Source organism: Scatophagus argus, chromosome 20, assembly GCF_020382885.2.
Source record: "Scatophagus argus isolate fScaArg1 chromosome 20, fScaArg1.pri, whole genome shotgun sequence".
Classification (NCBI taxonomy): Eukaryota; Metazoa; Chordata; class Actinopteri; family Scatophagidae; genus Scatophagus; species Scatophagus argus.
The window spans coordinates 2153432-2175836 of record NC_058512.1 but is presented as its reverse complement, the minus strand read 5'-3'; the positions used below and the strand labels follow the sequence as shown (position 1 = coordinate 2175836).

The 22405-nt window shown below is 45.6% G+C and overlaps 4 protein-coding genes across 8 annotated transcripts in view; 2 read left to right on the top strand and 2 right to left on the bottom strand.

The window, feature by feature from the left end:
* Positions 1–755: 755 nt before the first annotated feature.
* Positions 756–3969, bottom strand: mzt2b (mitotic spindle organizing protein 2B). 2 transcript variants are annotated; one of them, XM_046375713.1, is made up of 5 exons: positions 3825–3969; positions 3407–3595; positions 3061–3224; positions 2038–2175; positions 756–1529 (listed from the first exon to the last, which is right to left on the bottom strand). In XM_046375713.1, exons 2-5 carry the CDS (start codon positions 3580–3582, stop codon positions 1384–1386), a joined length of 624 nt encoding a protein of 207 aa, XP_046231669.1. In that variant the 5' UTR covers positions 3583–3595; positions 3825–3969; the 3' UTR covers positions 756–1383. The 2 variants fall into 2 exon arrangements, with proteins under 2 accessions (XP_046231669.1, XP_046231671.1); XM_046375715.1 differs by lacking the exon at positions 2038–2175 and having other exon boundaries at positions 3825–3968.
* A 288-nt stretch (positions 3970–4257) lies between these two features.
* trim23 (tripartite motif containing 23) lies at positions 4258–9638 on the top strand. 3 transcript variants are annotated; one of them, XM_046375709.1, is made up of 12 exons: positions 4258–4405; positions 4523–4687; positions 5364–5526; positions 5937–6058; positions 6138–6416; positions 6507–6689; positions 6770–6985; positions 7091–7225; positions 7309–7438; positions 7535–7645; positions 7911–8035; positions 8183–9638. In XM_046375709.1, the coding sequence occupies exons 2-12, from the start codon at positions 4589–4591 to the stop codon at positions 8360–8362; spliced, it is 1743 nt and encodes a 580-aa protein (XP_046231665.1). In that variant the 5' UTR covers positions 4258–4405; positions 4523–4588; the 3' UTR covers positions 8363–9638. The 3 variants fall into 3 exon arrangements, with proteins under 3 accessions (XP_046231665.1, XP_046231666.1, XP_046231664.1); XM_046375710.1 differs by lacking the exon at positions 4523–4687 and having other exon boundaries at positions 4296–4405; XM_046375708.1 differs by lacking the exon at positions 4258–4405 and having other exon boundaries at positions 4440–4687.
* A 119-nt stretch (positions 9639–9757) lies between these two features.
* ppwd1 (peptidylprolyl isomerase domain and WD repeat containing 1) lies at positions 9758–14121 on the bottom strand. The gene is made up of 11 exons (XM_046375707.1): positions 13609–14121; positions 13383–13485; positions 13007–13110; positions 12748–12868; positions 12197–12644; positions 11924–12114; positions 11257–11446; positions 10987–11168; positions 10821–10902; positions 10560–10742; positions 9758–9971 (listed from the first exon to the last, which is right to left on the bottom strand). The coding sequence occupies exons 1-11, from the start codon at positions 13739–13741 to the stop codon at positions 9828–9830; spliced, it is 1881 nt and encodes a 626-aa protein (XP_046231663.1). The 5' UTR covers positions 13742–14121; the 3' UTR covers positions 9758–9827.
* A 123-nt stretch (positions 14122–14244) lies between these two features.
* Positions 14245–22405, top strand: part of cwc27 (CWC27 spliceosome associated cyclophilin) — a 68300-nt gene continuing 60139 nt past the window's right edge. The window contains exons 1-10 of one of the 2 annotated variants that reach the window (XM_046375712.1): positions 14245–14594; positions 14970–15066; positions 15407–15519; positions 15623–15766; positions 15955–16053; positions 16135–16238; positions 16607–16676; positions 17186–17265; positions 17356–17392; positions 17476–17651. In XM_046375712.1, coding sequence (XP_046231668.1) covers positions 14553–14594; positions 14970–15066; positions 15407–15519; positions 15623–15766; positions 15955–16053; positions 16135–16238; positions 16607–16676; positions 17186–17265; positions 17356–17392; positions 17476–17651 — 962 coding nt within the window. In that variant the 5' untranslated portion in view covers positions 14245–14552. The remainder of the gene's footprint in view (positions 14595–14969; positions 15067–15406; positions 15520–15622; positions 15767–15954; positions 16054–16134; positions 16239–16606; positions 16677–17185; positions 17266–17355; positions 17393–17475; positions 17652–22405) is intronic. The other variant, XM_046375711.1, reaches the window with a different exon arrangement.

Below are 22405 nucleotides of genomic sequence, written 5' to 3'. Positions count from 1 at the left end.
AGAACAGCAGAGCATCACATTCCTGAACTTTTAAAAATACAATCCACTCCTTATGCCCACACTCCTCCCCCTCCTCCCCCTCATCCCAATCACAGGACAGGCTCAATTAGACCATAGCTTTCAGAGTGAGATCAATGGCCGTGAGCGTTCTTGAAAGTGACGCTTCAGCAATCATCTCCATCACTGAGTAACCTGCATTCCTCAAGGTTCTGGCTGTATTATTAAGCGCTGAACAAGAGAAAGACGGAACAGCTGTTCTCCTTCAGCGGCAGACAAAGAGGGAAGACAGAGCAGACCACCACTATACTGACATCTGTGCGAGCGAGAGAGAAGCCAGTCTTTCTTTGCCTTTTGCTGCTGCGGCGGCGTCTTAAAAGATTATTGTGCAGCAGCTTGACTAAGATCCTCTGAGCAAGTCCCAAAATAACTGAGCAAAGTGCCACAACAATGACCTCATTTTAGCTGTCATTAAAACGTTTCCGGCGAGTCAAAAGCGTGTTTTTCCTTCCCGTTATGTCACTGGGGTGTTGGAGCCGTGCAGAATGATGCACGTGCAGGCCGCCATCAAGTCATTCATCTGCTAAAACAGGGAAAGTTTCTCTATTAATCCCTCAAGCGTGATGTGCACAAACAGAAAGGAAGTGAGGGACAACTTGTGTCCAGCACTGAAAAACATGTCCATTCTGGATGGATAACACGAGGTATTTTTTCTAAGCTTGTGTCTCATACATGTAAATTAGGAGAAAAAGATAACATTTTGGAGGTATATCATTATTTATTACAGATTAATCATTCTATTAAAAAAAAAGTTGTACAATGAATAAATGTTCATTTTCCAGTAGAAAATAAATCTCACAGAAGTTACATGGCAACCGAACAAAAGGTTTTACTTACTGACAGCAAACATCTGCCAGAACGACAACGAAGACACGCTCTGGACTTTAACTTAAGAGCCTGAAAAGGCTGACTGACCCAAATCAAACACATTTTCTCACTTCGCTCCAGCAGCACCTGCCAGGTCATGCAGGTAGTTTTGATTTGCTGTGGTTCTCAGACATCCACCTCTCATCACAGACTTTGGACATTTTCTTTGGAGCTGCTGAACGTTGTACAGTGTGAGTGTAATCTGTGATGTAATCCGGAGGAGGTTTTCCAACCGGCGTGTTAACAGGTGCTAACAAAGATACAGGGAGGTGCTTCACAAGACTTCACTGTGTTGAGATGGAGACAACAGTAATCTCAATACTAAAACTCCGACAGTGAGAAAATGTGCTTTGTGTGTGTGTGTGTGTGTGTGTGTGTGTGTGTGTAATTTAGGTGAACTGGCCCTTTAAAACATACAGATAGTTAAATGTAAAGAAAACAACATATTTACAAATGGTCTCATGTGGAGTTGATCTGAGAGGACGAGCTGCTGCTGCCTGAGCTCTTGGTCTTCTGCCCCCTGGTGGCGCTGGGCTGCCGCTGCACTCGCTGGCTGGAGGCCTCCCTGCTCTTCTCGCTGTGGCTCGCTCCACCTTTACTGCGCACTGCTGACACAAAGCCAGAAACACACACAGAGTTGAAGGCGGAGCAGACTAATGTCGTGGGTTTATGACTGCTGCTTCACACGTTCCACAAAACAAGAAGAAACTCTGAGAGGGGACGATGGAGAGGAAGAAGGGTTGCATTTCACACACAGAGGAAGAGATGGGGTCACTTTCATGCCTTTCAATTACACTTAATCACATTTTGGAGCACTGCACAAAGTGAGCCACAAAGTGACTAGAAAAGCCTTTTGAAGGAGAAAGAGCAAATCAAAAATTGTTCCTCTTACAAATGAGAAGTTTACTTCACACACTTTTTCTCAGTTCGGTGCTCTCACTGTTTTTTTCACCTGGTTTGTTAGTATTTGCTTCTGTGTTTATAATCCACACACACACATGATCACACACAGTTTCCACTCTGAGTGATCATGAACAGAGGAAAGCACAGCATGCAGCTGAAGGCCAGCAAGCGGACAGATGGAGGCGGAGGACAGAGTGCACCAGAGGGGACCTTGAGAGTGAGGAGAGCTAGCGTCTTGAGGGCCGTAGATCACAATCTTAGTGTTGACCCTCGTGGCTCTGGGGCCAGACGCTGAGGGGGGGGCTGCAGGAGGCTTGGGGCTCTTTCCAGAGACCAAAGAGTCCTCTTCTTCAAAGAGAAAATACAATTCAAGGAGGGACAGAAAAGAAATTAGAACGGATCAATGATGTCACATGCACACAGTGAAGATCAACTTCTGTTTTTCTTTTTCGCTACCGTCTACTGTCTACCTGTGGTCTTCAGTTCAGCCCCATCTAAGAGCAAACATCTCACTGTGGGGCGGAGTGAAGAGGGACTTTAGTTAGTGAGGTGGTGCGGGACAAGAACCTCCACACGGTGCCGAAGCAAAGGAACGTGAATAATTCACACAGTTGAAAAGGAGGGCGAGAATCAAAGAGCACAGGCGGAAAAACGAGAGCAGACTGAAAGGTAAAGTCGGTCAGAAAGAAGAAACATCAGGAAAACAGCTGTGGTCCTTTCTGCACTTTGTCATGAAAGGCTGGGAGCCTGTGCTCACACACACACACACACACACACACACACACACAGTGCTGTTTCAGCCAGACATGTCAGACAGGATCATTCAGCTTCTTCACGAAGTGAGAAAAGTTATTTCCGCCAAATGGATGCTAATGCTGCTCAGTGCCGTTGAGGCAGGACTCGCAGACGCAAACGAGGCCAATAACACTAACACTGACAACATGTGAACAAGCAGGCAGGAACTGGAAGGCCAAATGTGATGAATTAAACCCGTGTGATCTACATGAGCAGGTATGTGGGATTTCACACACATATGAATCATCACCTTCATTCTGCGCCTTCCTTTTGTCTCTCCAGTTCATACTTATTTACGTTCATTTCAGTTACTGCCCGCAGATAAAGTCGAATGACACTGAACCCTCCTGACCTTTTAAAACAGCCGTGCTTTTCCTCCGGGGCCTGTTAGCGCTCTGCTCTGGGCCCCCATGAGCATGTACAGCGCAGTTCACTGACCTTTGGCCTCTGTGGGCGCCGTGGCGACGCCCGTCGTGTGGGAGGCAGCTGAAGGGTCCACGCCGCCGCAGCTCTCGGCGACCCTCTGGCCTGCACACATCGCCTTCAGAGTCTGGAAGACGGCCTGGGGAGCCACATTCATCTTTAACAGGTCCACGATGATCCTGGGAGGGAAAGAAGAGGAAGTTGATGGACGTCAAATCAGGGTTTCCTCCTGTGTTTTTTAATTTTCTTTGTATGCAATACAGTCACGTTTCTGCTTTCACGTTTCTTCTGTGGAGGAAGCATTGAGATCTTTTACTGAAATAAAAGCTGACTCCACCCCTGCTGGTTATACTGGACCTACTTGAAGACCTCCTGGTCCACAGTGATGCCCGCTGCCTGAGTTAGTTCAAACAGCTCCGTTTCTTCAGCACTGAGGACTTTCTTCTTCTTTATAGCATATTTCTGCACGTTACTGGTGACCACCAGCGCAGGGGAGTCCGGGGCGGAGGGGACCGTCTGCTGAGCTTGTTGAGACATCAGTGATGGACACCTGAGTGGACGTGCGTGAATGTGAATAAGGTAAACTGAAATAACGATCAGCGGTTGTGCATTAATGAGGCTGTGATGTCCCAACAGTTAGCGAACGTTACCCGCCCAGAGTGAAAACATGGAGTAATGTGTTCCTATAATGTAAAATCTAAATATGAACGAACACGTGACCAACTGCGCCAACAACGATTAACATACCAAACCGTTTTATTAAAATAACAAAGACTTACCGCTGAGCTGGCTGTGATGAGATTCTACAGGATCTACACTGAACCACAACAGCTTTCCTGGACCAAGCGAGGCGCGCCAAAAACTACGTCATCACCGTAAGACAAACCGCGGTGTCCTGTGGGATTTGTAGTTAGCATGAATTTGGTAAAACAGAACAGGTTTGAATCACAGTGAAAATACCTTGTTTAGAGTGAAAATCCTGCATAGGATTTTTTCCACCAATAAACTAATAAATAAATAGATATAATAAGAAGGGTTAGGGGAGACGCTGCCAATGCTCACATCTGTGAAGCTGGAACCGTGAAATGTATAACGATTATCTACATTGGTCCATTTTGCTGCAGGGAGTCTAATTTATAACACAACACACCTGTACTTAAATACAGTACTTGAGTGAACATAGTTAGTTCCTACACTGCCTTAAACCTAGCAGGCCGTTTGTGCTGTACATACACGGGTACACGTTCATACACTGTTCATAAAGTACAGCTCGAGTGCGCATGCACATCAGAGGAGGAAGTAGACTGAATCGCAATGTTTGTCGCTGTCTGCGAGAGTCGAAATCTGTGTTACACTGCAGGTACCATATCAAGATGTTGATGTTGTTTCAATTTGTGACATGATAATGAAGTTCGTTGTAATTTAGAGACAAAAACAAATCACAAAAGACGTAAGAATGTCTTTGCATGCTAACAAGGCAAAACCGGAAGTACGTGGGGATTCGCTCTCGCACCTTCTCAGTCCTCTGCGCTGTCGTCCAAGAATGGCCGCTGCTGCAGCAGGAATAAACAAGCAGGGCGCCGTAGCGACGATGGAGCCCTGTATCCGACACGGGAGGGGAGCTAATGGACACACGGTCAAGGTTGTAAAATCATCCACTACGTTTATTTAGTATGTTTTTGGTTAGTTTTCACCAAGTGTCGACCGCAGGCTCGCCTTCGTGGCTTCTTATTTCGGATGAATCCTGCTGCGTTGGCGTTGGTGCCACTGGATGCCTAACAGTCATCTAGCTTGGATTGTAGATAAGCTGCATGTCAAAGTTGTGTCCGAAGAGGGGTGTTAAGTGTTTATTTCACAGTGAACGTAGCTAGAGTTACATAAAACCACAGGGCTGATATTTGTGCCTGCGACATGCTAACAGCGCTGGCTGGTTTTCCATCGCTAGCTGGCGGCTGCACTAGCCGCGGTTGACTGCAGCCCCCTCTGCGTGGTGGCAGGGCTCACCGGAGTGATCGATTTCACCGTCGCTGCACAGCTTGCACACACGTTAAAACCTACAATAACACCGTGTGTATCGGATGTCAGCACAGCATTTGTTTAAACATCGGGGGGGTTAAGCATCTGAAACGCCATGAGTCAAGGTGACTGCACCTCACACTCAGGTATTCAGAGGCTCCTGCAGAGCATTCCTGTGCGTTTAGTGTCATAAGCTGTGAAATCAGCGCTGCCTGTTAAATATGTCCCCCCTCTCTGCAGCAGTGATGGTCACAGGCAGGGTTTTGTTCTGGAACTTCAGTGAGTTGTATGTTCATTTCCAGGTGCTCGAGTGTGGGGTGTGTGAGGACGTCTTCTCTCTCCAAGGGGACAAGGTCCCTCGTCTTCTGCTCTGTGGACACACAGTGTGCCATGATTGTCTAACCCGGTTGCCCCTGCATGGGCGGGCGGTCCGCTGCCCCTTTGACAGACAGGTCACTGAGCTGGGTGAGTAAGAGAGTTACTACAGCAACATAATAAAATAATCATCTCCTGTCTGAACTTTGTTTTGGTTATCTTGGCCAGCTGTTTCAATAGTTGGGTTAAGATAAAATACAGAAGAGCTTTATTTATACCAAGAGGAGTTGTTCTGCAGGTATACAGTTAAAGGTCAGGTCTGATTTTGATCAGCTTTGCTCAGTGTACGTCAGACGGATGGTGAGCACATCAGTGACGCACAGCAGTTCAGATTACGTGGACCAGGTGACTTTTAGTGCGTCTTCTTTTGACTTGGACTTCACAACAACATTCAGGGTCATTTGGGTTTTTCTTCCGTTGAATTCACGCAGCTATCAATGAAAACATGAACGTCCAAACAAAGCTGATCTAAACAGTTTTTCATTTTCACGTGTGTTTAGGCGACTCAGGAGTTTGGGGTCTGAAGAAGAACTTTGCTCTTCTCGAGCTCTTGGAGCGACTCCAGAATGGAGCTACCAACCAGTCGGGGATGGCAGAGGACGCCCTGAAAGGCATGGGAGAGGTGAGACGGCTGCCATTTCACTGTTTTGTAACAGTAGCACCTGCTGCATCTTCTGTTCACGTTTCCTGTTTTTGACCAGTGTGTCATTCGCTGTGACGAGGACGAGAGCCACACGGCCTCGATGTACTGCACCGTGTGCGCCACCCACCTGTGTGCCGAGTGCTCCCAGCTCACCCACTCCACCCGCACGCTGGCCAAACACCGCCGGGTGCCGCTGGCTGACAAGCCTCACGAGAAGACCTTGTGCCCGCAGCATCAGGTCCACGCCATTGAGTTTGTGTGCCTGGAGGAGGCCTGTCAGTCTGGGCCCCTCATGTGCTGTGTGTGTAAGGAGTACGGCAAACACCAGGGACATAAGGTAGCTCAAAACAAGCTGCCACAGCCGCTCTCATGCTAGATATCCTCATCCAAAGAGACGTGCTTATGTGGTCCCCTGCTTTCTTTACAGCATGCTGTCCTCGAGACCGAAGCGAATCAGATCCGTGCGTCCATTCTGGACATGGCCCACTGCATCCGCACCTTCACGGACGAAGTGTCCGAGTACTCGAGGAAGCTGGTGGGCATCGTGCAGCAGATCGAAGGTGGAGAGCAGATAGTAGAGGATGGAGTTGGCATGGCGCACACCGAACATGTAAGTTAGGACAGGATTTGTGCTAAGACATGAACTGCTGGGCTTTTCTTCTGCCATTAACCTCTCGGTGTACTTTTCAGGTCCCCGGCACCGCAGAGAGCGCGCGTTCCTGCGTCCGAGCTTACTTCGCAGACCTCCACGAGACCCTGTGTCGGCAGGAGGAGATGGCGTTGAGCGTGGTGGACGCCCACGTCAGGGAGAGGCTGATCTGGCTGAGACAGCAGCAGGAGGACATGACCATCCTGCTGTCTCAGGTCTCCACCGCCTGCCTGCACTGCGAGAAAACACTTCAGCAGGTAGGAGACACGTGAGCCCACATGCAGATTAAGCCTTCAGTATCGGGCTGATGCTCAGACGCTACAGCGATGAGCCTGGTGTGTTCTGCTTGTCTCCCGTTGCAGGATGACTGCAGAGTTGTGCTGGCAAAGCAGGAGATCAACTGTTTGCTGGAGACGCTTCAGAAGCAGCAGCACCAGTTCACAGAGCTGGCAGATCACATTCAGCTGGATGCTGGCATCCCCGTCACCTTCACGAAGGTACACAGTGTCGCCGCCCACAGCTGCACCGAGTCCTGATGCTGAAGAGCTCGGCTTTGTTAAAAAACGTGCTCCCTTTTCAGGACAACCGGGTCCACATCGGTCCAAAGATGGAGATCCGTGTGGTCACTCTGGGGCTCGATGGAGCTGGAAAAACCACCATCCTCTTCAAGCTGAAGCAAGATGAGTTCATGCAGCCCATCCCCACCATCGGTAAGATGGGTTGATTTGTAATCAGCCAAAGCACAGGGAACACACGTCCCCTCAGTGTTCTAAGTAATAAAGCTTGTTTTCCATCTTTCCTCAAAGGCTTCAATGTGGAGACAGTTGAATATAAGAACTTGAAATTCACCATCTGGGATGTGGGTGGAAAACATAAGCTGAGACCCCTCTGGAAACACTATTATCTGAACACTCAAGGTATCCCGTGTTGCTCTGCATGCTTAGGATGTGTTGTTTGAGTCTGAATGTGAATCTGCTGCCCGAGGGTCACGTTGATGCGTTCGGCATCCACACATCTGTGTTGTATGTAAACCCGACGCTTCAACTACGTGGAAATATCGCAATATCATCCACTTTTAACATATTTTAGTGTTGAAAAATTTCTAACAGTGACAGCTGGAAGTTTACGCTGCTCTGTAACTCGTGTGTGTTCGTGTGTGTGTGTGTGTGTGCGCGCGCGCAGCCGTGGTATTTGTGATTGACAGCTGCCACAGGGACAGACTCATGGAGGCTCACAGCGAGCTGGCCAAACTACTGACGGAGAAGGAGCTAAGAGACGCCCTGTTGCTCATCTTTGCCAACAAACAGGTACAGGAATAACAATAATAATGATGATGATGATGATGATGTAATCAGGCACCACTGGGTCAGAGAGGCAACATTTCACTGTGGATTTCTGTTAATTGATTAAAAAACAAAACGCTCAGAGTTGATCATCAGTTTTCCTGTCGGCAGGATGTTCCTGGTGTTGTGTCTGTGGAGGAGATGACGGAGCTGCTGAGTCTACATAAGCTGTGCTGTGGGAGGAGCTGGCACATCCAGGGCTGCGACGCCCGCAGCGGGATGGGGCTCCACGAGGGCCTGGACTGGCTCTCCAGGCAGCTGGTGGCTGCTGGGGTCCTGGACGTAGCCTGATCGTCACGTCGCTGGCTGCGGTCTGACTCTCTGCCTGATGACTGACACCCCCCACCCCCCGTCACTTCCAAACACTAACTTTCAAGGCCGCTTTCAGCTCGTCTGCTTCATCTTTCCTTCTTTGTGCAACATTTTGGGCAAAGAAAACGGAGATGTAAATACTTCCTCCAAACCTCCTCGCCGGTCACACCACCCGACCAGACGACAAACTCCCATCCTGTTTACTTCAGTTTGTCTTTGTTCTAACCTTTTCCACGAGACGAGTTGCTCCTCTGGAATCCTTAGCTTAGTTAACTTTCGCCCAGTAAAATGTTAAAAATGCTCCTTGTGGCCCGCCGGATTGGACGCCCATCTCACGTTATTCATCACGGCCGCCGCGGGTGACAGTAGACGCACGTTAGTCTGTGCTGTAACGATTGAGGCACCTTTTGTCGACAACACGTTGGATAATGTTGAGAAAGTTTCCAGTTGAATTCAGTTTATGTGCAGGTTGGGAGGTGAGGTGGGACTGAAACGTTGTCTCCGGTTTAACTCGCAGTGGCTTCGAACTGAAGGTCCAACGTTCAGATTTTGGCTGTTTTCTCACTTGGCCTTCATGTGTAATGGAAAGAGTAGCAGAGGAGGTTTCATGAGGTTTTTAAATTATGTGTAGTTTGTTTTAAGTGTACTGTGTGAACGTGTCAAACACCTCAGCAGAGTTTTGGTTGGATCGTTGTTTTGTTACGGAACAAGCTGTTTACTGAACTTATTTAAGGGTTGTTGCTTTGACACGAGGCTTTCGCAGGAAATTCTTCAGCTCTGCCTCCGTTTTGCTGAGTGTCTCGTTGTTCAAAGCGCTCGTTTGCTGCCTCACGTTTTCATTTGGAAGCAAATCGACCGTCTGCTGTTTCTTAGTAGGCTCAGAGTATTAACGAAATGTCTTGTGAAAATACTCCTCTTTAAACATCTCACAAGTTTACCCGTGTGCAGTGATGGTACGCGCTCAGTCAGCAGCCTTCAGTCATAATGTGATGTGAAACCTAACACTGACTCTTGTCTTGTTACCATCATTTCACTTTGATTTCATCTTTATTCATTGCTATGTAATGTTTGTATGTATAAAACACACAAGAAAATGCACGTGTGAAAAGCCTTTCTGCGTAGTTTGTGAAAACATTTGGTTTTTGGAACGTAGAAGCACAACGCGCGTTGGAAACTTTGTTACCAGTGGACTTGATAAAAGGCTTTTGTAAATTATTCATAATGTGATGGCTGTAAAATAAACTTCTTGACCTTGTGTGAGCGGCGGCTTTTTCTCCGAGGTGGTCTGAATTTGTCTGTGCTGCTCTACAGGCTGTTCAAAATAAACTGAAAACTCTCCACGTCCATCGCAGCCAACAGATCACTCTTACAACATTCATACACAAAGAATCTTTACTAAGTCGCTCTGGTTAAAAAGAAAAGGCTGTACAGGACATGACAAAGATCACTTGATGGTGATGTTGATGATGCTGATGTCTTCGTACGGTTTGTCGGTCTTGGGGTTGACTTTGACGTTGGAGATCCTCTGGACGGCCTCCATGCCTTTCGTGCACCTTCCAAACACCGTGTGCTTGTTGTCAAGCCAAGGCTGAGGGAACACAGAGGCAGCAGCATGTGAAGACTTAAAACCATTTTGGCTTCATCAGTCTGTTTTCTGTCAGTCAGACGGAGGTGTTGGTTACAGCTGTGACAGGCCCTTTACAGAAACGTTTGGCTTCTGGTGCGAGAGCAGCGATTAGCCGGGAAATAATGACATTCAGGAAGCCACATGTGCTCTGCTGCCTGGCAGGCTGCACCAGTGACGGATTCTTCATCTTAGTCGACTTATTTTTTAAATGTATGTGAAGTGCTTTGCTGGATATTAATAGTGTAATCAGTTGGCATGAAGTAGAGCTTTTCCTTCTTGATAACACTCTCATATCTGTCTGTTAGGTATGCAGCTGGAGCCAGAAGAGAGGCTAGCTTAGCTTAGCATAAAGACAGGAAACAGAAGGGAAACACGTGTTAATTAAGCTGATAATTTTAACCTTCACATGGAAGCTGGGTCTTCGTGCTAAGCTAACAAGCTGCTGGCTCCAGCTTCATAGTCACCGGACTCATTGTTTTCTTTCAAATATTAATGAAGTGCGTGTCTGATGGAGGCTTCGGTTTGTGAACTACTAAATAAGCAACTTACAGTCGGTACGACAGTGATGAAGAACTGCGATCCGTTGGTGCCGGCGCCTGCGTTGGCCATACTGAGCGTGTACGGGCGGTCGTGTCTCAGCGTGGAGTGAAACTCATCCTCAAACTCCCCTCCCCAGATGCTCTCTCCTCCCATGCCCGTGCCTGTGGGGTCTCCTGTCTGGATCATGAAGCCCTGCACACAGGACAGATGGAGAGTCAGATGACTGACGACGGCCTGAACGTGCATCGCTAACCGCACGATAAAACTTACTTTGATTACTCTGTGGAATATGTGCCCGTTGTAGTAGCCGTTCCTGCTGTGGACACAGAAGTTCTCCACCGTTTTGGGACATCTGAGAACATGAGAGAACAGGAAGGTTTGGATCCTAAGAGTAAAGGAGACGTGCGAACAAAGCCGTAATGTTCTCTAAACTTACTCTACGGGGAAGAGCTTGATGTGGATGTCTCCCATGGTGGTGTGGATGATGGCGCTGTCAGACACTCTCTTGGGGCCCTCAGCCTGCGTGGCGGCCATCACCTCTTCCTTCGAGGGCTTCTCGTTGAAGATGTCTCTGTCAGAGTCTGCACTCTTTGTATCCTCTGGCTCCCTCTTTGAGAACTTAAGTGAGGGAAAACAACAGTGATGCGCTGAGACTGAGAGCAGTAGAATAAAATAAAATTTACACATGAAGGTCACATTATGTCACCATGTAGAAGCGATTCTTCTTGAACGCAGTGCAGAACAGGGTGGGATCAGGCTCCACGTTCTGCAAGGCCGGGTTGTCGGACGCCTTCATCTCCACAGTCGGCGCCACCTGCATGGCCTTCGCGACCCCCTGGAACAAACTCAGCTGGACCACGCGGATGTTTTCCAACTTCCCGAGGATCCGCACACATCTGGGGAACAAGACCGAGGAGCCTTTATTTGACATCTGACCTTTTTACATAAAGACAGTGGAAATATTTTAATAAACCAGTCAAATCACTTTGTATTGAAACCAACAGGCTCAAAGCGGGAATCAGTGCAGCTGAACCAGAGATCTCGTCTGTTGTTTTGCCTGCTTTCTTCTTCTTCTTTGTCAAAAGTGGCACCTACATTTCCCACAATGCAACCTGCTCTGCTTTGCTCAGCTCCTCTTGGAGACACAATAGACTTCATACATCATTTGTCACAATCTCTCCAAGGCCTTCACACACATTTTAATGTGTAAATTTATCCTTTATAAAACTAGATGCTGTCCTGGCACACGAAGCAGCCCCTGCACTTACATAATAATAAAAAAAAAAAAAACACACTTTTATGAGCGTCAGGTTCCTGACAACTGAACAACATCCTGAAGCACAGCGACATTCTGTACCTCAGTGTGACCGCACCTGTTGGTTTCCACGTTGATGACCTTGATGCCCAGCATGGTGCCGTAGAGCACAAAGTGGCCAGTCTCATCAAAGATGATATTTGTCAGACGGATGCCGTCCACCTTCTCCAGTTCTCTCTCCACAGCCATTCGCCTCCCGAACTCCATGTCAGGCAGCTGCTGCCTCATCTGCTGCAACTCTGTGAACATCTAACACATGGAGCAGGCGTGATAAGTATGTGAATTAGCCACATCAGTGAAGATCCAAACCGAGTGATGTGTGAGAACTCACCGTTAATGATTCATCAAACACTCTCATCAGTTTTCCTGTTAGGAAGCGGAAGATTCGAACTTTCCTGTCAGAAGCAATGGTGGCCATTTTCTTCCCATCGGGAGAAAATGCGAGGCTGGTGGGATAAGTTTTGTGCTTTGCAAATTCATACAAGTCTGTGTCTGTTTTGTATTCCCACTGCACGTTCCTGGGGAACCTGAATTCATTTGGGAGGCCAGTCCAGTATTCCAGCATTCCCGCTTTGTCAGCTGAGACAATTACTCTGAATTGGGGATTCAGTCGAATCTGGGAGAGAGGCGACGAGTGCATCTTATCGAAGACGTGGAGAGGCTGGTTGCTTCCCCTTCCGTCATAGACAAAAATCTTCCCTGTGGATTTCTCTGAGCAGGCCACTGTGGAAATGGCATCCCTGGGATTGTAGATCCACTCACACTGGCCTGGATGAAAGCTGCACAGAGGAGAAATAAAAACTTGTTAGATTGGAAAAGAGGCATCAGTGCTTCTGTCCTTCATCACACACAAAGAATGATAACTTTGTAATTTAGACTCACCCCAACTTCAGCATGTTGATCATGTCAAAGTTGACAACATCAAACACTTTCATGGCCTGATCGTCACCAACAGAACAGAAAAGGGCCCCTTCAGCGCTTACTGCAATGCTTTCTATCACACCTGCAGAAAATGCAAGAACAGCCTCAGTACGCTTTGCACCCAACAATACAATACAATACAATACAATACAATACAATACGTTATATTTGAGTGTACGATGCAAACAAACGGAAAGATTGTGATGAATTCAATGAATACCAAGATGGCTTCGAAAGTGTTTGACAAACTCTATTCCTTCATCCTCTTTCTTCTTCCAAAACTTCACATGGCCATCTTGGCTGGCTGTGATAATGAAGTCTGTCCTGAAAGAAAAAAGATTATTCACTATCATAAGAAACAAAGCCTGGGGCATTAATGCACAGGGTAGGTTTCAAAGACATCATGAACCACTGCTTAGATGTTCTGCGAGTTGGTGGATGCAGTTAATAACAGATCAGTGGACGGAAATTCCGTATTCATCACATGTACATTATGGCACAAACTGTCTTATAACACATCTATAAAGATCTCGTGAATGGCACTGTCCACCTGTAGATTTATCATCAATAATCAAACTCATTGAAAAAAGACTTACTTGGAGCAAACTATGTGCGTGATAACGTCTCTGTGCATGTAGCTCCGTTCATACATAGCAGCTGAAGGGAGGTTGTCCAGGTAGACACGTTCAAACTCGAGTACTGAGAAGAGCAAAACAAAAACGTCCAGGAGTTAGCGGGAGTTTGGTTAGCATGACTAGCATCGTCTAGCAGGAGCCGCAGTTGAACTAAAATGAAACAAGTGGCGAAATGCCAGAAACGAACCTTTCCTTTTCTTGGCTTTTGTAGCTTCGCTTGGCATGGGTCCGACCCATTCATCCTCTTCTCCATCGCCGTCTCCATCGCCATTATCATCTGCTTTTCGCTTAAGTTCCACATTGTTTTCAGCATCCGCCATTGTTACAGATCTTCCGTGTGGTCCTTTCTGGATTACGGTACTTCCGTTTGGCGCCGATATGTCTTAATTGTCTCTTACTGGTTTTAAGTTCAATTAGTTACGATCCTGCCATAATTCCATAAAATCAACAAACTGCTGCAATTTATGAAAATTGCGTCGCTGGCTACTACCTTTAGAAATAAAATGGGCGTTTTACTCACTAGAAACACAGATTCAGGACCTACAACCCCCGGCACTTAAACTGATTTTTTCTATCGGTCTCATCATGAATCAACAGTCTAATTTGTGTTTTTGCTTTTTTGTTGTTGTTTTTTAAGAACGTCTGTATTATGTTTAAACCACAGAAGCAAATGATTTAAACCAGGTTAATTGTAGTGGAACTAAATAAATATGTTGTTTCCGAGGGTATGTTATAATGGAACATTTGGGTCAAACCAAAACTCACATTTAGGGAGGTGTAGACTATTGCTTCAGATTGTTCTGTCACCATCGCAATTGCAGGTTGATGCTCATGACAATTAATTATTTGCTAAACATATATTCGAACACAGCTTAGCTCATTTAAATGTCAATTTAAAAAAAAATTGAAAACATAAACAATGTTTTATTGAGAACCCCCCCACGTACTCTGAGGTAAACAATAAGCTCGCGTGTATGGCCAAGATGGCTGTAGACATTAAAGTATAATATTTGTCCCAGGCAAAGCAAGCTAATTTAATAAACATTACATACTATTTTATATTTTTAAATATCATACGGCGTGAAAAGGCAGTTTTCTTGCTTTAACGACAAACAAAATCTTAGCGGCAGAATGAGCAATATTTACATTCAAGAGCCGCCAACAAATGGAAAGGTGAGCGCCACTTTTTGCAATTTTAACTTGTGTTTTGTTCTTTTATGTACATTTCGAACAAGAGCCGTCAAAATATTATTTTATACTGTTTATAGACACGGACGAGCGCGCGTAGAAACGTTGCGCGTTTCCCAGAACTTGAGTTAAATGCACGGATGTAATATCTTACAGTTTCACACGATGAACGTTACATTTTTAAGTTTATATCAAAATAAAACCGTTGATACTTTGAGTCTTTATTATTTCTCCCCTTTAGCTCGCGTTAATTGTGTCAGATGAAATGCTGTAGTCGTATGTTACTCACTTCTATAAGTAAATGTGTACATGTGGTTATACTTTCACACTGAAATGTCCCACTTTGTGATTTATTCTCAGGTCCTGTTGAAGACTTCAGCAGGCGACATTGACATTGAGTTGTGGTCCAAGGAGGCTCCTAAAGCATGCAGGAACTTTGTGCAACTGTGCATGGAAGGTAAAGCCAGTCAACAGGTCTAATTACTGGGCCCAAACTTATCCTTTCTGCTTTGCGAGGTCTGCTTTTGTGCTGCCTCGGTGAGATTTATAGCTCTTTTGATTTATTTGAATATGATGTTACCTAAATATTTCCTACATTGTATTCTAAAGTAATGTTATGGTATGGATTTATTGGATGGAATTGGCTCAATTTAAAATTCAGTATTGATTAATAATGATTTCTCATGAGAGAAATCTGTCTTTGAAGTTACATAATAATTTCCTGGAAACTGAGCCTTTCCTTACAAGCCTGTAAAACAAAGTCTCACCTCAGTGTCTAATGTTTCTCTCTCCTGTAGGTTACTATGATGGCACAGTGTTTCACCGAGTGGTGCCTGAATTCATTGTTCAGGGTGGAGATCCCACTGGAACTGGAGCGGGTGGGGAGTCCATCTTTGGCCGACCGTTCAAGGTCAGACCGCAGGACAGGAACGAGGATCAAATCCCCTGTCAGACATTAAGAAAATGTAGGCGACGCTGAAATCATCTTTCTGCGTCTTTGTTCAACCTTTCAGGATGAGTTTCACTCCAGATTGCGCTTCAATCGGAGAGGTTTGGTTGCTATGGCAAATGCTGGGCCGCATGATAACGGCAGTCAGTTTTTCTTCACCTTGGGGCGTGCAGATGAGCTCAACAATAAACACACCATATTCGGCAAGGTAAATATGACTTATGTGTGCTCGAGTGCGTCTGACGCAGGACTTTACCGGTCGTGTGAAATGCCTCCCTCCTGCGTGGACACAGATCAGCCTACTTTTCCCAAACTGCATATGTCAGAGTTAATTTAATTAGTTAGTTAATTTCCCCATTTGTGCTTTTATAAAAATTCAATAATTCCCCTTTGCAGGTCACAGGAGACACGGTTTACAATATGCTCAGGTTAGCAGAAGTTGAATGTGACAATGAGGAAAGACCTTTGAATCCCCACAAGATAAAGTCTGCTGAGGTATTTTCTTCTTCATCTACTTTTTTACTTGCTTGACAGTTTTGTGTGGTGTCTCGTACAAAAGTCTTCTGTCTCTCCCAGGTGCTTCATTCTCCTTTTGACGACATCGTACCTCGAGAAACAAAGAAAGCCAAAAAGGAAAAAGATAAAGAGGAGGGAAAGAAGTCACAGTCAAAAGGCACAAAGTGAGCACTCACACATAATCTGGAACTCTGTTGTTTGTTTTTTGCCTCTTTGGTTCCATCCTCATCGTCTTTAATTGCTTCATGTCAGAAACTCGATCACCATCAGCAGTCGCTCTCAGCAGCCACATGTGCTCGAACAACTTTGTGGTCAGTAGTAAATATGCTGATGAACTTTATTGATCCCACATTGGGGAAGTTCACTTCATCCAAGCTTCATTTGATTTCCACAACTTTCATCTCTTGCTACAAGTCATCTTCACCCTCATTGAGTTGCTGTGTTTGAACTTGTCATCTGTTGCTAGGCGACTAATCGTGTTTTAGCGCGAGTGTTGTTATAACTGACACCAACAGCATGTCCATTTTTGTAGGAACTTCAGTCTGTTGTCGTTTGGAGAAGAAGCTGAAGAAGACGAGGAGATGGTGAACCAAGTCAGTCAGGTACTGGAATATAAAAGTAGTCTGTCTGCTGGCTGGCAGTTAATTAGCAGTGATTTAAGTATTTTTCAAGAGTTCAGCTTCTGCTCACTGTCAGATGAAGCATCGAAACTGCCCACATCTGCCTTCGGGCCTCACGCTGGTCGATCACACTCCACAGCCACAGGGCATGTCGGCATTATCAGCCCTGAGCTAAACGTTTCATTTCATTTGAACAACCTGAAACCTTTACAGTTTATCTAATTTTAGTTAGTTGAATCTTACATGTGGATTATTTGCAGGCCTCTGCTTGGTTTCCGCATGTCAAGTCACATACTTGTGCTGGACCATTGTACTGTATCTGCACCACGATCTTTCAGGGTGGAAAGTTCGTGCACATTTGTGCTAACTGCAGTGTTGTTGATTTTTTTTCTGTTGAAATCAAATGGATCTTTCAGAATTTGAGGTGACATTGAAATGAAAAAAATGCCACAAAATGTGTGAAAATCTTATCGCTGTCTGTGTTTTTTCAGACACTAAAGGGAAAAAGCAAAAGCAGCCACGACCTTCTGAAAGACGATCCCAGACTGAGTTCTGTTCCAGCTGTTGATAAGTATGTCCCCTCACTAATAAATCAATGATTATGACTCAAACACCTCCTTCTGCATTCACAAAAACATGAACCTCTGTTCTGCTTTAAAAGGAAAAAAGGGAAGCGGACGTCAGGAGATGCAGCCGAGGTAAGTCAGACATCCTGTCAAGATGAAAACTGAAGTCTCAGAGTTGCTTTTCTCTGATTCTGAATTTCGACGTGTTCTTCCAGACAGACGATGAGGCCGATGGCGATGTCGAGGAGGACGTGGATGCAGATGAAGACTATGACTCAGAGAAGAGAGTGAAGATGAGAGAGCTCATCAGTAAAAAGCTGCAGAAAGAGAAAGTCGCAGAGAGAACGACGGAGGAGGAGGAGGAGCAGCGAGGGAAGAAGTCCAGCCGCAGGTAAAGTTCTGAGTCTCTGCAGCAGCTTCCGGTCTGAGTAGAACTGTGAGCCATTTCTGACGGGTTTCTGTTTGTTCCTTGATTTCTGCTTCGTCAAGTTGTCATTCCACTTGTAATACGCCAAAACATCCTGAAGAGGGAGCTGTTGAACTGTGTAGTGCAGACAAAACGTGATGAACCGCTTCTGTCAGAGAATAAACCAACCAGACTTTTATTTTTCTGACAAGCGGAGCGCTTAGTAAATCCACAGCGAGAGAACCTGCGCTGTAAATGTTTTTATTTACTGAGTGGTCCAAGACCCCAGAATACTCCAACTGCCATCACACATGACAAGGAAAAGAAGCCAGAACCAAGAGATGTTTGGCATCTTTGCTTGAAAAATGACTAATAAAGTATTAATCAGTTATCCAAGTTTGTATTCAGATCGACCAATCGTTTGCGCTCTACACAGAGTTGATCTTGAAATGTGGCGACCACAGGAACAGATCCAGCAGAGATGAGAATGATTCATGCAATACTTAGACCCTCCGCAGGCCCAGACTCACTGACAACAATCATTAACGTGTATTAATTACTGCCTCTCTGCAGCACCAAATCCCTTCAACAGTTTTGTCTCCCGATTTCTCTGATTAAGTTGTGGTTAAAATAAAGCACATTTTGCTCTTTGTAGCAGTCAAACTGTAAAATTGAAACATGAATCCCATTCCAAAACCCTCATCTATCTTGAGAAAAAGTTGACATTTTCCATTATCCAGCACTCCAAAACCCCAAAATATGCCATTTATTATTTATTATGACAATGAAAACTGATAATCGTCACGTTTTAGAAGCTGAAAGCAGTGACTTTGCTTTAAAAGAAGCATGAGCTGTCAGAATACCTGATTAATATCTTTTCAGCTCTGCCTATAGCTAAATGTCACCTGATATTATTAACAACAGGTGTGCTGTCACGTTAATGGGATACTGCACTGACAAGAAAAAGAACAGTTAAAATGGAAGCCACAGATACTGAGATAACCTGACTGTTAGTTGCCAGTGTGAGTCGGGCTTCAGAAAACACTGAATCCTACATTTCCCATCATGCAACTCATTCGTATCTTTACTTAGTGTGCCTAAATCCGCACACTTCTTTCAACCCCGTCACCTCCAGTTTGCAGTGCAGGCCGCCTGTTAAACGCACGGCGTGTGATTTCTGCTGCCAGGCGTCTCTCGGTTTAATCAAAACAAGACATAAACAGCGTGGGATGATGGGAGTTGTAGTCGTCATTGTTAGACAGCCGCCACTGCAGATGAAAATCAGGCAGAAATGTTCACAGGCAAGCTAATGTTTTTCACATTTCGTCACGTTACGTCAAGTCTCCGAGCTGAATTTGCCCTGATGACATCACTGTGACGTCATCAGGGTTATTTTCACATTAGCTCCTCCATAGAATCAGAAGCCACTAAAATAACCACCAGTCAGGGTGGCAAGGAAACCGAACTTCATGTGTAAACTCAGTGGAGTCCTCCTGGAAGAAAGATTTTAGAAAACATCCGAGTCGGAACGTGTGTCTAGAATAAGTAGCGCAAAATTATCCAATTAAAATCAGTGCTGTAGAAACTGGTGCTCTTGAACGCAGCTCCAGTGCCTCCCCAGCCCTCTCGTCATCCACATTCAGCCTCCAGCTCTGTTTGTGCACACATCCACATGCACATGTAGCTCACTGGACCAACATCAGTGGACCCGCTATTTGAAACAGGAATGTTGGCACTCAGACCACATGACTTACTGCGCTGAAGCAGAAGCAAACAGCGCGTCTGTCTGAGCGCGAGTGAAGTGAAGGTGAGAGTGGAAGGTGAGACGGCGTGACAGTACGAAAATGAGCCGAGGAGAACGGAGGGAGTGATTTATCTTTCATCTGTCTTTGATGCTGCTGGGCCTGGCAGTTATCTCTAACTCATGTCCTCCTAACAGGTAGCCCTCAACGCACATAATCAACATACCCTTCTCTCATTAGTGCTAATGGGATAAGGAGTGGGCCCCCACACTGTGTGTGTGTGTGTGTGTGTGCGTGTGTGTGCGTGCCCTGACTGACAGCCAGCCCAATGCAGGCAGACTGTAGTATATTAAACACAAGCGCAGATTGTTTTGCTACAAGAACTGTAACCCAACACAGTGGTTTGTCTTGGCAGGGAATCAAAGAGCAGGCTGGTAGGTACAGTGTTAGCCTGGGACAAAGGGGGCATTGTTGCAGGGTGAGCTCTGCTCTCCCACTGTTGCTCTGCTTTGAGCTTTCAGCTGCTCTGCGTGGCAAGGAGGAACACCGACTGCTATCTGGTCACCCGGGAAGGGACCGAGGGTGTTGCAGGGTTCACACAGAGTCTTTCAAAGTGCTTCGTTTTAACTGCTGTGTCCCGAGCACACAACATGTGATTGTTTTTGTTTTTCCTTTTCTGAATTAGTCACTGAACACACACACACGCCAGCATAGTTATGAGTATGCATGAATTGAATTGCAGTCCTTGAAAAATGTGATGTTTTATCTTCACGATTGCTCATCAAAGCCAAAAGAATCTTTTAGCATTTGAAGCGAAAACGACTGATTTGTTTATTGTCTGCTGTTCACTCACCATTCAAACGAGGTTCCCACGGGGATTTTAAAACCTTGAAAGTTTGTGAATTTTGGGAAGGGGATCAAGGCCTTGAGAGTTGTCGCAAACAGACATGGGTCATTGAAAGTCCTTGTTTTTGTGGATTTTGTGGAAGGATAGAAACTGAAGTTGTTCTGATATTTTTTTACTTAACATTTGTGAACAGTTTGCCTTCTGCTGTCTGCGTGAGTGAAGTCGAACGATGCAAGTTACGGCAAGCAAGCGAGAAGACTCGAGCTCTGCCTGGAAAATGTAAATTCCAGGACTCAGCAAAGACATTTAGAAAGACCAGATATTTGACGCTTGTCTCTGCCGCTAATTCTTAAAATAAAAATTCAAGAAAAAGTCTTATTAATATTAATTAAACTTGATTTGTGTCTCAAACGTGTTGTGTCCTTGAAAATGGAAGAATTGGACCTGGAAAGTCCTTTAAAAGGCCTTTAATGTAAGGCCTTTATTGGTTTCTTTCTCTCCTGAAATTGGCAAGCATTAAGTACTCAAAGCAGTCTGAACAGCTGGTGAAATAAACCATATGCACTGATTGTGTACTGTCTGGAAAGCTTTGGTTTCATTACCTTGAAAAGTGCTTGAAAAGTGCTTGAATTTCCCTCCCAGAAAGCAGCCGGTTTTCTCGGTTCTGTGTGACTGACTTTACTGGCGCAGGACTTGTGTTGATCAGATGTACAGTGTGTGAAGTGTGTGAAGGACAGTCGTCTGGTGTGTGCAGGGCGCCCAGGCCTCAGCTGGGGGAAGCTTTACGAAGCTGATTGTGTCAAGGCTGCTGAGACGACCTTGAAACGAGGAGTCTCCCAGAAACCAAGATAGTTTTTACATCAGGTCCAAACCGTCTCAGCGTTGCTGTCCAGCAGTCAGATGATATTCCACTGCAATGCTCGTGATTGCAAAATGCTTGGACTTGTTCGCGTTCATGAGCGCGTTGCCAAGTGTCGGTGCAGCGTACCTGAACCGAGAAAGAGTCCCAATCGATGAAAACCGATCCTGTTTGAGCTCAGTGTGTCTCAGTGTGTTGCCATGTTGTTGCTAATGCTGGTTAAGCTTTTGTGCTCACAGTGTGGACACTTCTGTCACTTTGCCATCGATCGAGTCTGGTTGTGTTGTGTTTGAAGTTGGCCTCTTTAAGGGGGCTGCTTTATAAAAGACACTACTGAATGAAGTCCCAAAAGCAGTGTATGTGGTAGTCGCCACTTTTGTTAAACCCGACGGGGCATGACTGGGGAAGCAAAACGCTTCCATATGGCTGTGGGACACAGTGTGAGCTGCTTCTGCCAGCAGGGCCCGACTCCCTCTGCTGTCTCCGCTAATCGCTTTTCAGTTACCGCAGGCCCAGGATAATCACCGCGCTGCACTTCCTGTTATTCGTATCACTGGTTATCACATACCTGTATGTGGTGTATACGGCGTTGGGCTTAATAGTTGAGTCCTTAAAAATCAAAATTATAACGTCATCGGCATGATGTCCCTTTACAGTATGTCATTAAAATAATAACTGTGTGTGTGTGTGTGTGTGTGTGTGTGTGTGTGTGTGAGGGAATGAGGCCTGCTGATATTGTTTAAATCATTATGACAATATTAATAAGGATTTTTGCAATACCAGTAAAAAACATAAGACTTCAGATTATATTGAAATAAGAGAAAAGCATCACCCTGGAGGAACTGCAGACAGCGAATGCTTGGAGTTTTTTGCTTAGAAGATGAATAAAATATTACTATATAAAAGAAATATTACTAAAATAGTTGACAGTTAAATTTTGCTCACTTGAATAATCGATTAATTAACAGTTCTTGTCTTCGCCTCATTGTTTCTGGATTTGGTCTTCTGTGTAACTTAAATGGGCCATCAGACACTAATTATCCCGCCCGAGCGGCCGCGGCCCGGACGCTGCGTCACTCTGTATTAATTGGCTGCACCTGTCTCTTGTCATCGGTCATAACCCAACGCGTTCGCAGGGAAAGGTTGCTGAGATCAAGAAAGCATTCAGGGCTGCTTTTGTGCAGAAAACTGCTTGAGATAATCCAGTTCTTGGCAGCGGGATTGTGTATGTTTTGGAACTGCCAGGTTTACACATCTCTGGCCCACTGTTGCATGTCTGGCCCATATGGGG